The sequence below is a fragment of the Melanotaenia boesemani genome, chromosome 17 (assembly GCF_017639745.1).
Source record: "Melanotaenia boesemani isolate fMelBoe1 chromosome 17, fMelBoe1.pri, whole genome shotgun sequence".
NCBI lineage: Eukaryota > Metazoa > Chordata > Actinopteri > Atheriniformes > Melanotaeniidae > Melanotaenia > Melanotaenia boesemani.
The window spans coordinates 21,574,382-21,586,327 of record NC_055698.1 but is presented as its reverse complement, the minus strand read 5'-3'; the positions used below and the strand labels follow the sequence as shown (position 1 = coordinate 21,586,327).

Below are 11,946 nucleotides of genomic sequence, written 5' to 3'. Positions count from 1 at the left end.
ATCTTATAAAGAAAGCAAAGTTGTCTGGTTTTAAGGAACCACAGAATCAGCTTTGCTGCTGTCCAATGTTTCTCAAAAGAGTAGGCTCTGGTGGTTGTGGTCGACCTCACAGTGTTGACTGTGATGACCTGCACCCAGCCAAAAAAAACAGTTCAGCCCGGCCCTAAAGTTGTTTTACAGCTTTTTGTGACAACATATAACCTGCTACACATGAACTTTACATGTGCAGGTACATGAACTGTTGTAAGCAGACATGTATGGCGCTTATGATGTCTCATTTATGCATTTCCTGTTATAACAATTTTCAAATTTCTCTTCTTACAGTACTGAAGAAAGCTTTCTAAAACACTGCCAACCCAATTGCCAGAGTAAAATTCTCTCATTTCATATTTATAGAATCCATGGATACGTTTGATTTCAGTGACTAACATCCTGCAGAGTCTACTTTCTTATCTCATCACATAATTTAGTAAGAATTTACTGATTTAGCCACCGCCATCTTTGTCCAAGCTTGGATCTTGTGAGACTTATGTGATCAAAATGATGATAATCCATCTAGCTAGTCTCTAAGCTATCATTTTGTGGGCAAAAGATAAAAGTTCTTATTGTACACTAGCAGCTTTGGGCGAGTTTTAGATGTGAAAACAGTCAACAATATGGCTCTTATTCAGCAGTTGGTTCATGAGCAGAGCGCTTGTGGAGCACTTTGTAGATTTGACTGGCTGAAGTTATGGAGATGTTTCATGCAAATGGTTTCTATGGAGAATGTCCCAAATGGTTCTGTGTGACTAACCATCTGGCATGCTAAGCTACAATCAAATACAACAATACTCTAGCACAGGATTTAAAAGAAGTCTACCAACTGTTACCACCACTACCCCTCTAACCTCTAAATGTGGCCTTGTATTTGCTGACTCATAAGACATAGTCATATTATGACCTTATGGCTTCCAGAAACATAAAATGATTTTTTTTACAATGGTGATTGGGTTGACTAGACTCCAAATTGGTTCTTTTCAATGCACTGGCTTCTAGATACATTAGATTAAGTGCCATAAAGTTTATGCAATCATTGCGAAAATGTCAAAATCGCTATTGAAGATGACTTTCAACTTACCTGCTATACAAAAGCAGCAAATGAGATTTATGACTAGCCGTTTATTAAATATCAAAGAATGTGACCTGTGGTGGGGTGACAAAGCGATCAACATAGGGTAAAACAGCAGCAGGGAGATTCCCACTGAAGCTTAGTATGCTGAAAAATGGATGAGTTAGTTATGGTTGAGTCAAAGAGACAGAAAGAAATCACGAAGAGGACAAAACTGGACGTAAATACATCAATGACCACAGAGAGTATGAAGCAACATTCCCCCGTCTGTTTCCTAAAGTTTTCCCTGCAGGATCCGAGAGAAAGGTGGGACGGACCCACGGAGTGTGAAGAGATGAGACAAGAAATGACAAAAGGAGGTGGAGGAAATCTGGTGTGTCACACTTTTAAATACTGTCTGATATGTGTGTGTACGTGTGTACTGTATGTGTGTTCTGTGATATGTGTGCACAAACGGTATCTGGGTGTGTGCGTGTGTCCATGTGTGACAAATTGGACAAACATGAAAAATGATCATAAACCCGGAGAAAAGAACACGATAAGAAGGACAGTAAGGACTGGTCCGGCCATCAAGGTCAGAAAAGAAAAGAAAGAAAGAAAAAAAGCAACGACAATAGCAACAACAACAGCAACATCAACAATAACATCAACAACGACATCACCATCAACAACAACAAAATCAAACTGAACAAAAAAAAGAAAAAACAAAGCAAAAACAAACAAACAAACAAACAAAAAAAGAAAATCCAAACTCTGGTTCAGAGTGTCTCTTCATCTTTGGTATAAAAATGGCCATCCATGGGCTGCATTTGATCCACAACTAGGAAAACTACAGAAATTGTCAACAATTTCTTCTATTGCTTTTGCGCTGATTGGTTTAAACCATAAGCTCCTACTGAATCTACTGTTTTTATTTTACTGCCAGAATTTTTTTTTCAGATGTTTTTTTTTTTTTATTTTTGTTTTTTTTTTTGTTTTTTTTTTGGCTCATTTTATACTTTTTTTCTTTTGCTCTTTTTTTCTTTTTGCAGTGAGACAAGCAAAGCGGGCTAAAAACATCTTAAAGCTCATAAAAAAGGTAAAATGTGGCAGATAAAAAGCACTAATGTCATCGACAGCAACTTTGCCATGTAAAATAATAATGATAATAAAAAACAAGTTCAGCATTTGCAACAGACTGCATCCACAATGCAGCATGTCTTCTTATGTTTTCTTTTTTTCCTCATTGTGAAAAATCTCTTCAATGCTTCGCCCCTCCCTCCCTCTCTCCCCACCCCGAGTCTTTTTTTTTTTAACCCCAAACAGACATTTTTGTTTACTTCTGACACTTAATTACCTCTGACAATAATAATTATCAAAGTTTTCTTCTAATGAAGAAAAGAAAAAAGCTTTTCTCTATTAAATCTGTACAGCTTATGTGATATTCTTTTTTTTCCCTCCTCTTAAGAGTAACTCATTCAGCGTCTTGTACCCTCCAAGTGGTCCAAGAGACAGTTTTGCTTTTTTTTTTTCCCCCCAAACAGACGTCAGACTTTAACTCTGTAAAAAGTTTCTGGCGCCCTTGAAATTAAGGCCATGAAGATTCAAGAAAGAAAAGAAAACACTTTGTTTTTGAATATATCTAGAAAACTAAGATTTAACACTAAAACCTAAAAAAGACTGAAAAGAAATTGTAGCTTAATATCTGAGGAAGACAATCTCTGCGTATCTCAAACTTGACTCCCCTTTTTCTAATTACAAAATAAACTTCATCGCCTACCTGCACATTCAACCTTTTTTTTTTTTTTAATTTATTTTGTGTTTATTTTTATTTATTTATTTTTTTTTGCCTTTTTTCTTAATTAGTTGAGAATTCTTTGTGAAACTTTTCAAGCTTCAGCCCAGCCCTTCAGGCAGGTTCCCAGACTAAACTATTTCACTTCTTTGCACTGTGCCCAGCAATTTCCCCACATCCCCTTTCCTTAGCACTCTGCCTCCGTCTTGACTTTTTTTTTTTTCTCTCTTTTCTTTTTTTTTTTTTTTTTTCCTCATAGGCCAGGTAGGAAATGAAAAAAAAAAGGGTCTCTTTTTTTTTTGGTGCCTGGGCAATCTGGAAGCAATCTCTTTCTTTTCTCTTTTCCTCACATTCACAGTGCAGCCACCCTCTGTCTCAAGGCAACGCTGTCACAGGAACATTCGCTCAGGCCGTTGCTATCTGATGAAAGAGGAGAAAACAGGGCGATTGTAATGAAAGCACAATTTCACAAACACAGAAGAGCAATAGAGCTGACAGCTGACAGCGCATTAAAGACAGAAAGCGCTGCCAAAATGACAGGAAAATGACAACAGCAGCCAGGAGTAATTTGAATTGTTTTATAATGGCGTTATTTTTCATTTTAAGATCAGCGTTAAAACTCTGCGCTGCTCAACAAAAAAACATTTGTCAGACAAAAATACCTGACAACCTGATTACTTCACTTATTCACAAACCATCTCACAAATTGAGATGGAAGGAAAATTCCTTCAGTTAAACCAATACTTTGCCGGAGAGAAGCTGATCTATTCATGCTCAAAACTTCTCTTACAATCAATTTTTAGTCTTACAAGATGACCTTATCTCCAAAAACGAACTAAATAAAAGATTAAACATTCTTTTCAAGTTTTTTTAAGGAAAGATTTGCACAATGTTAAAGTTTTTTTTAAAAAAATGAAAGGAAAAAAATGACTCACAAAAAGTTTGAGCTCTCATTTTAGTTATAGACATTTTCAGAAAGTTAGAGGCATGGTTTGGTCACAATTGAAAGGCCTGAAGATTTCAAAAGCTTTTTAAAAACCCTGACTCCTCAAACCTTGTTCTAACAATCAGCAGCCTTGTGTTTCTCTAAACTCACACTCATATTAAAATGAATTATTTCAAAAAGTCGGGAAAGGCTGTAAAATCACATCACAGTATTTTAAGGTGGCTTATTTGATTCTGTTTGCAGTGTGACAGAACTGTGGAGGCGGAGCTAAAGCTTGAAAAATAATGATAATAATAATAAAAAAACACTCCTGTAGTAATTGGAATTGATTTGCAATAGGCAAAGTAAAGTTAGGAAAAAAGATTGCACTCAATTTCATGAAAAGAACACCTCTCTAACTATTAACCCCTGCAGTAGGCTGATCATGCTTTAGGTTTGTGTTGCAGCCTGTAGTACAGAAAACATTTCACACATAGAGTGAACAATAGATTAAATAATTCTGAAAGCAAACCTACACACTGTTAAACAAGGTTAAGATATTGCCATGACCCTCACAGTTCGCTGTCCTAAATAAAAGATCACAGAAAATATGTGGACGTCCCCAAAGTCTCTCATCTCCAGAAGGAGGAATGAATAAAAATCCACAAGGACTGAGCGGTCTCAGCCAACAACACAAAGCAGCTCCAAGACGTGGTACTTGTCAAAGAGGATGTTGACATGTACTAACCACACAGGATGCCACATTTTTGCTTCAGGCCTTTTCCTTTTGAGTTCTTATAAAACTATAAACATACAAAACTATAAATGATTAATTAAATTTTTCATGCACTTTGGAAATCAGGTCATCTTTTACTTATTTAGCTTTCAAAACAAATTTGACTGCAGATGCCATTTATACAATACACAAAAAGTAATGAAAAAAAAAAAAGGTGAAATGTGACACATTCATTCAGTTAATCAGATCTGACTATTTTCCTCTTGGACTTACTTGGACTGGTATGAGTAAGCAGGAACATGGTCGGCAGCACTGTCCACCTGGATCTGTTGCTGCTGGCCAGCCACCTCCTGTGATGAAGGAGCCACTGTCTGGGGTGAGGCGTCTGTCACCACTCCCTGGAGGGGACACGTGAGAGGAAGTGTGTCAGTTTGGAACAACACAATGTGACTGCATCTAGTGAACCTTTATTTTACAAAATTCTGCTTTAACATCTGCCGGTCTATGAGGAGGGACCCTCCTCTGTTTCTCCTCCTGAGGTTTGTGCCTTCATAGCAATAGTTTTGTGTGGAAACAGTCTTTAGGGAAAAAACATCTTAACACATAGCTGTGTGCACTGAATCCATCACAACAACCTCTTAGCCTTTTTATGTGTCTAGCATTACTGATTGCTCCCATCACTGAGTCATCTCAATCACCTTTAACAAGCTCTCAAGGATACGTCGTCCTGTCCATACATCAGCCCTCCAGATACAAACTGATACAGTGATATACACCTCGCTGCCGACGTTGGCACTGAGAGGACAATGGTGAGGATGAAAAAGGTAGACGGCGCCGTGGGCTACGATACAACTACATCTCTCTTCTCCATCCCACTCCCTCATGAAGAAGACAGCAACTTTCTGAGAAGGGGGAGTCCAAGAGGGGCACACAGGAGGGGAAGGAGCGACTAATGGGTCTGTCAGAGGAAACTGTCATCGTCCGAGGCTGGCGGGCTAACCAGAGCTCTGTGGCTGACGGATGCATGCGTTCCAGCTACCTACTGGCCCGAACAGGCTGTGGGGGGAGAGAGACAGCACCGCCGGCACTGTGTCTCACTTCAGCTCCTGTCATCTGATACACGACTGATAGTCCATCTGAATATGACCGCCAGACAGCTGGCCCGTACTCCTCACCGGCCTCCCTTCTTTCCTACCAACCCGCTCTCCACGTTCATCATTTCTAAGGCTGGACTGCCCGAACCTGCCAGGAGCTCAGACAGCCGCCCGCCGCGAAAGTGAAAGTCTGCGCTGCACTTCAAATGTCTTTCCCAAAAACTATAAAACTTCTGACTCATCTCGTTTTGCTTGCAGTTTTAATCCTCATTATTTGCCTGTGGTGCAAAGGCAATATATTTTGAGGAAAAAAGACCCATTTTCAGCTTGCTTTAAATGCAATCTGTCAGTTTAATGACTCTTTTAGTCTCTAGAGGTGGTGAGCAGGTCCTAAAACCACGAAGAGAGTGTTTGTGGATGAAAGTTGTTGGGTTTTTAGCAGGAATGATATCCTCCCTCGATTAAAAAGTGTGTTTTGATTTACGGTAAGTATGGTGTGCATGCATGCAGGTCTTACTTCGACAGGGACGGCTGTTGGAGGCACAGGAGTGTACTGGGGAATGTATGTCCCTTGCATAGGCGCCGCGGCAGCTGCAGCAGTCATGTACTGAAACATACACAGAAGACACACATCCAGTCAAACAAAATCCTGAACGTGAAAATTCCTGCGACACTCATTAGAATTACAAATCCCAATCTCACATTAGACAAAAATACTTTTCAGACATCAAACACAGATTGTAATTCCCCGGCACGCTCATTCAGTGTAATTATTCCCAGAACTAAAACAAAGAAAACTTGCTGTGCCCTGGGCATCCTTTGGAGGGCGCTAAAAGAATATGTGAACACATACAGAAGAGCATCAGATAAGCAAAACTGAGGAAAAGGAGGAGATGGCCTACTGTCCCACCAAGAATTCACATGAAAGCAAATACACAGCTAAAAGATTAAAAATAAAAAAGAAGCAGTCAAAAGTGAATTAACTGTGTGTGAAAGAGAGTGAGAGGGGAGGAGGGAAAAAAGCAGGAGGTCTGTTGCCTGTGGCCTATATTCTTTTAGTCATGCCTGCCCAGGCTTTTAACTGGGTTCTAGCTTGCTCTGTGATGGGCATTTCACAGACGTGACACAGGTTTGGTTACAAGACAGCTAGGGGGCTTTCACATGCAATATGGATGAGGACACACACTTTATGTAAGGCTTTTTCTGCAACTTGCTGTGCATGCTTTGAGCGTATGAGAGAATGAGCCTAATTTGCCATTGCATGTGTGTGTGTGTGTGTGCTTATTTTAATTAGCCCATGCCTCTGAATAAAAGAACACTTATCACTGCTTGTGTGTCCTACTGTGTATGTATAGGCTATATAAGGGTTCTCCTGTGCAAATGTGTGTGGGATGCATATATTGCATGCTTGTGCCTCTGACTGAGAGAAAAATATAGACAAAGACAAAGAGGCTTGGAATGATAATGTTGCAGTACAGCGTCAGCGGATGTGATCCCAGATAAAAGCCAACAGGCTGCCTCCCTTCGCCTTCCTGCTGCCTTCCGGACTGAGGAAAAAGGGAAGTCAGTCCCTTTCTTTGGATTTATTTTTTCCTTTCCCTCTCAGTCCGCCTGCCAGTGCTGAAAAGCGGGGTGGCAGTTTGCAGTAGGAGGCAGTAATGGTAGGGGCTACGCTGGGGCTGCGAAGCCTTTTCTTGGCTATGGGCCCGGCGGTGCTGGTGAAGTGTCATTACCGGCAGCGTTGCTAATGGATCGGGTACGGCTCCACCGCTCACCGCTAATGAGAGCAGCTAAAGGCCATGGACATGGGTGATTAACTCCCCACCGTCGCTACACAGAGCCAGGAGGATGCCCTGGGATGGATGTTAGTGTGTGTTCGTATGTGAGTGTGACCGTGTGGGTCTTCGTATGTGAATTTAAGGTTATCACACCTCCAGGGCTGTCACACTCAGGACAGGGTGAGGCAGCATATCCAGACCTCCTGACACATTACCACATTACCTCTCCGTCTAATCCCTTCTTCCTTCTCACCTTCCTGTCACTCTCTCTTTCTTACTCCCTCTCTTTCGACCTGCTATCTTCTAAAAGGGCCTATCAGATTGTTGAAGTGACCTTCTCCCTGGTGAATTGAAACCATGCATACAAATTTTCCCCGGGACTTAAGGTCTTCTCCTTTACTCCCTATTAACTTATTCAGCCAACTCACCTGTGAGGGCTGCATGAAAGCAAATGAAGGAAAGTAAGAGATAATTAGCCAATATCACAATCTCCCTGTCATGGGGAAATGTCTGTTTGAAATGTTATATTCCTCTGCAGGATGGCAAAAGGAATTTAAATTAGATTTAACAAGAAAATTTAATAAGATAAGATTTTTTCTCTTACCATGACCATTATTTAACCTATTTAATATGGCAGGTTGAGCAAGGCATATTTCTGCAATTGTCTGAGTGGAAAGTCAGAGGGACATCGAGCTTGACTATAGTGAACTGGGTTGCTATGGCGATAAAGATGATTTTTGTCCAATTTCAACCCCTTTAATACTTTGTCCATAGTCAGGGATTGAGTTTGGGTAATATAAAACATCCCTAATTGGCCATAAATGGCGTTTCATCTCACAGTCACACATATACATCCATGCCTATGCACACACACCTGTGCCTGAAGCAGATGGCGTGTGCGTATGTTTGATGAACGGGAGACCTGAATAGCTCCTTAACGAGGCTGGTGTGAGTAGACTCCTTAAGTCTCTTCTCTGCCATCACTCTCCGTGACACACACCAATGACTACAGTATAAATTCAGACTGCAATGCAGCAATGCCAAGATGAAAATCCATAGCATAAAAAAAAAAAAAATGGGCCTCTGTATCACACAGACTTATTACACAATTTATGTTTGGTGGCTACAAAGAGGAGGGGATGGTTTGGGTTCTTCATTTAATTTTCAACTTTAACAAAAATTTCTCCATAAATTGTTGTTCTGGCAGCTGTGTGGCTTAATATCAAAATAAATCCTCTGTCTACATGTTTGTCACTCAGTTACTATATTCATCTTCTTGGTGGTGACATGCTGTTCTATTGTATCATCTGCAAGGTGAAGGATAACAGTTGGTCAAGGCAAGAGCATCCAGTTACTCAGTGTAGGTTATTAATGGCAATGAGGTGTGGGGGATGGGCTCTGATGACAATCGATCCAATCTGTGGGTGTCCAAAACTGGGAAATATTGGAGTAAATGACTTACAGTGCTTAACTACTTCACCAGAGAAGTTCCTCATATCTTCACTGCTGGGGTTTTTTAAGTGCTTATGCTGATAAAATCAGTCCCGATCTTTTCAACGCGCCTTCACTGTAGCTAATTCTGTTTCTTTAATATTGACTCAATCAATCACATAAGCTTTATGTCACCTGAGTGACCTAAAATGATATTATGATTGGTATTTTAAGGTTTATTCCTCTAAAACTACAAAAAAAAGGAAGAAAGTACAGACACATTATGCTCTCTGGGATATAAGTAAAGTTTAATGCCTTTTCATATTCTGGCCCCATGACTTTAGATTCTGCCACTTACTCACCTAGAAGCTACACGCTAGCTGTGAGTTATGGATTTGGGTTGTTGGAGACTTTGTACCTTCTAGAAACTTCAAAGGAATTTTAAAATGTTTTATAACAATAGCTGAGCAAACTACTATTTCATATATGAGCCCACAAAGAAAGACACACAACAACTCAATGCATTTTGTCATGTAGACATGGTCAAGACTAGCTGATGTTCAAACCAAGAGTCAGAATGGGAAAGAACATGGTTGATGGTGCCAGACAGATTGGTTTAAAACTGCTGATTTACTGGGTTTTCATGCACAGTCATCTGTAAGACTTACAGAGAATGGTCCTTTTAAAAAAAACATATCCAGTGAGCAGCAGCTGTCTGGATGAAAATGCCTTGTTGATGTCAGAGGTTAGCGGTAAGTGGGCAGACTAGTCGGAGACGATAGTAAGGCAACAGTTACTTAAATAACCACTGGTTACAACCAAGACAATCAGAATATCATGTCTGAAAACACAACTTGTTGAACCTTGGGGGAGATGGGCTATATCTGCAGAAGACCACACCGATTGTCACTCCTGTCAGCTAAGCACAGTCAGCTAAAGTTATTTTACATTTACCATCAAACTAAGCTTTCGAAAGGTTTCACTGTCTTTAAAAATGTAGGGAAGATGTATTCTAAGGATTTAAAATGCCATAAATGGGTTGATCCTCCCTTGACAATTGCCCTAAAGGGCTTGCAAGAGGCAAACTGCTCAACGGTACTGGGAATCTCCCTGGTGTCAACATGTCTTACTGTTTAAATGTGAAGTTTGAGGATTAATTGGATGCTCAATCAACTTTCTCTGTGTGGGTAAAGGATAAATACAGCAATTCACATTTAAGGAAATTTAGAATAATATGCTGTCCTTACAATTCACACAGAAGACCAAGGGGAGTAGCTCAGATAATAGAAGAAAGTGCTTCATACAAATCTGTCTAGCAGGGACACAGAATCCGTCAATCATCACTGTCACCATGACAACAGATACTTGGGTTCTACATGTCATGACAGGAATAGGATGGAGAGCACCGAGGGAAGGTCACCTCTTGTCATGTCAAACATCATGTCGCTCACACACAAACGCAGACACTGGCAGGACTGCAAACACACACACACACACACACACACACACACACACACACACACACACACACACACACACACACACACACACACACACATATACTAAAATGACAAAGAAAGCATATGGATTTCCACACATGCACAGTAACTAACAAACGCACGTTGTGTGACAGACAGACTCCTTTAAAGCTGTGAGAGCTCAGAGATGGTAAATAAATCAGTAACTGAGCAATATGCACCAAACATGCTAAGATAAATCAGCGAGGAGCAGGGATGGCATGTTTATGTGTGCCATCCATAAACATTAAACCTGAGGTTCTTTAGTGTTCTGTAATTCAAGACAGACTCCAAGCTGAAATGGGTGACATGAAAACAGAACATTTTCTGGAGAAGCAGCTAAATTCCAAAGCAGTGACCATCAGGCGGCACCGATCCATGTTTCTCACCACTCCTTTTTAAACCTAACCCTCCACGCTGCTCCACACTGCAAAATAACATGATGTTCTCGGAAAGCTACGGTCACCACACCAGTGGCACAGCTTTGGGCGGACAGGGAACATTTGGTTCTTTTTTGGGGGGAGGAGAAGGAAGCCACAGCCATACACGACCAGCCGCAGCAAGCCCTGGTACAGCCAAGAGTATTCTGAGGTGTGGCTTCTTCTTCAGCGGCCAGAGGCTGTCGGGGTAAGCTGTTGACTCTGGAGACGCGGCTCACTGCAGGTGCTCCTTTGCGGCGAAGCTCAAGTCATGTGATCAGTCGAGGAAATCAAAACAACCTCACCGCATGCGTGTACACTTGAGGAATGTGCATGAGGAGTATGTGGTGTCAAGTCCAGTTTACTACACGGATAGTTACAGATCCTGGTTTCTAATGGGCTTTTCCAGTCAGGCTGAATGAAAGAGCTTTCACATGTGGTGTAAGACAACTTCACAGGAAAGGTGTCTCAATTACCATTGATGATAAAGTGTGGCATGCTGTGTGAGTAGTCCAGCCATACAGAAATTATGCTACACAACACATTGCCTCATGAAAACTACACAGACAGAGTTGCGAGTCAAAGAGGGGTGGGTATGAAAAGGAGAAAAAGGAGAGAAAGTGCCTTAACCCACTTTCTCCTTCAATGCAATCCATCAAACATCAGAAGCCATCATCATAGATTAGCCTGTCTCTAATCCTGGCTGTTAGCACAGCTGGGGCAGATTAGGGAGGGGGGCATTCCTGACAGAGCCAACATGGCGTCACAGTCGCTGACAGCTCACCTGGAAACACATGGGTAACTGTACAATACAGCACTGTTTCAATCATACACAAAAACACACACAGAGAGATCAAACATAGTGCCGGAGCAAAGCTGTCTACTTGACTGCCCTCGGGCAGCAGAGTTAGGGCAGGAAGTCAAGCTTCAGAACTGTGTGACACCTCTAAGTCGACTTGATCCTGAAACAGGGGGGAGTTCATGGTTTAGGGGCAGCTAGTGTACAGCCAGTGAGTGGGTAGAATAGGGAATACTGATGTAGTGATAGAATTGATGTGTGATTTAGAGAGTGAGGGCGAGGGAAAGTGTAAGAAAGAAACAGAAATTAGAGGGTGAAAGTGAAGAAGGTGGAGAACAGAGAGGTCTGTCACTCTGCTAAGCTGC

At 41.2% G+C, this 11,946-nt stretch overlaps 1 protein-coding gene across 5 annotated transcripts in view; it reads right to left on the bottom strand.

The window, feature by feature from the left end:
• Window positions 1-2,896: 2,896 nt before the first annotated feature.
• Window positions 2,897-11,946, bottom strand: part of rbms3 (RNA binding motif, single stranded interacting protein) — a 306,045-nt gene continuing 296,995 nt past the window's right edge. For 4 of the 5 annotated variants that reach the window (XM_042011491.1, XM_042011493.1, XM_042011492.1 and 1 more), the window contains 3 exons: window positions 6,155-6,244; window positions 4,817-4,941; window positions 2,897-3,302 (listed from right to left, as the gene is read on the bottom strand). In XM_042011491.1, coding sequence (XP_041867425.1) covers window positions 3,299-3,302; window positions 4,817-4,941; window positions 6,155-6,244 — 219 coding nt within the window. In that variant the 3' untranslated portion in view covers window positions 2,897-3,298. The remainder of the gene's footprint in view (window positions 3,303-4,816; window positions 4,942-6,154; window positions 6,245-11,946) is intronic. The other variant, XM_042011495.1, reaches the window with a different exon arrangement.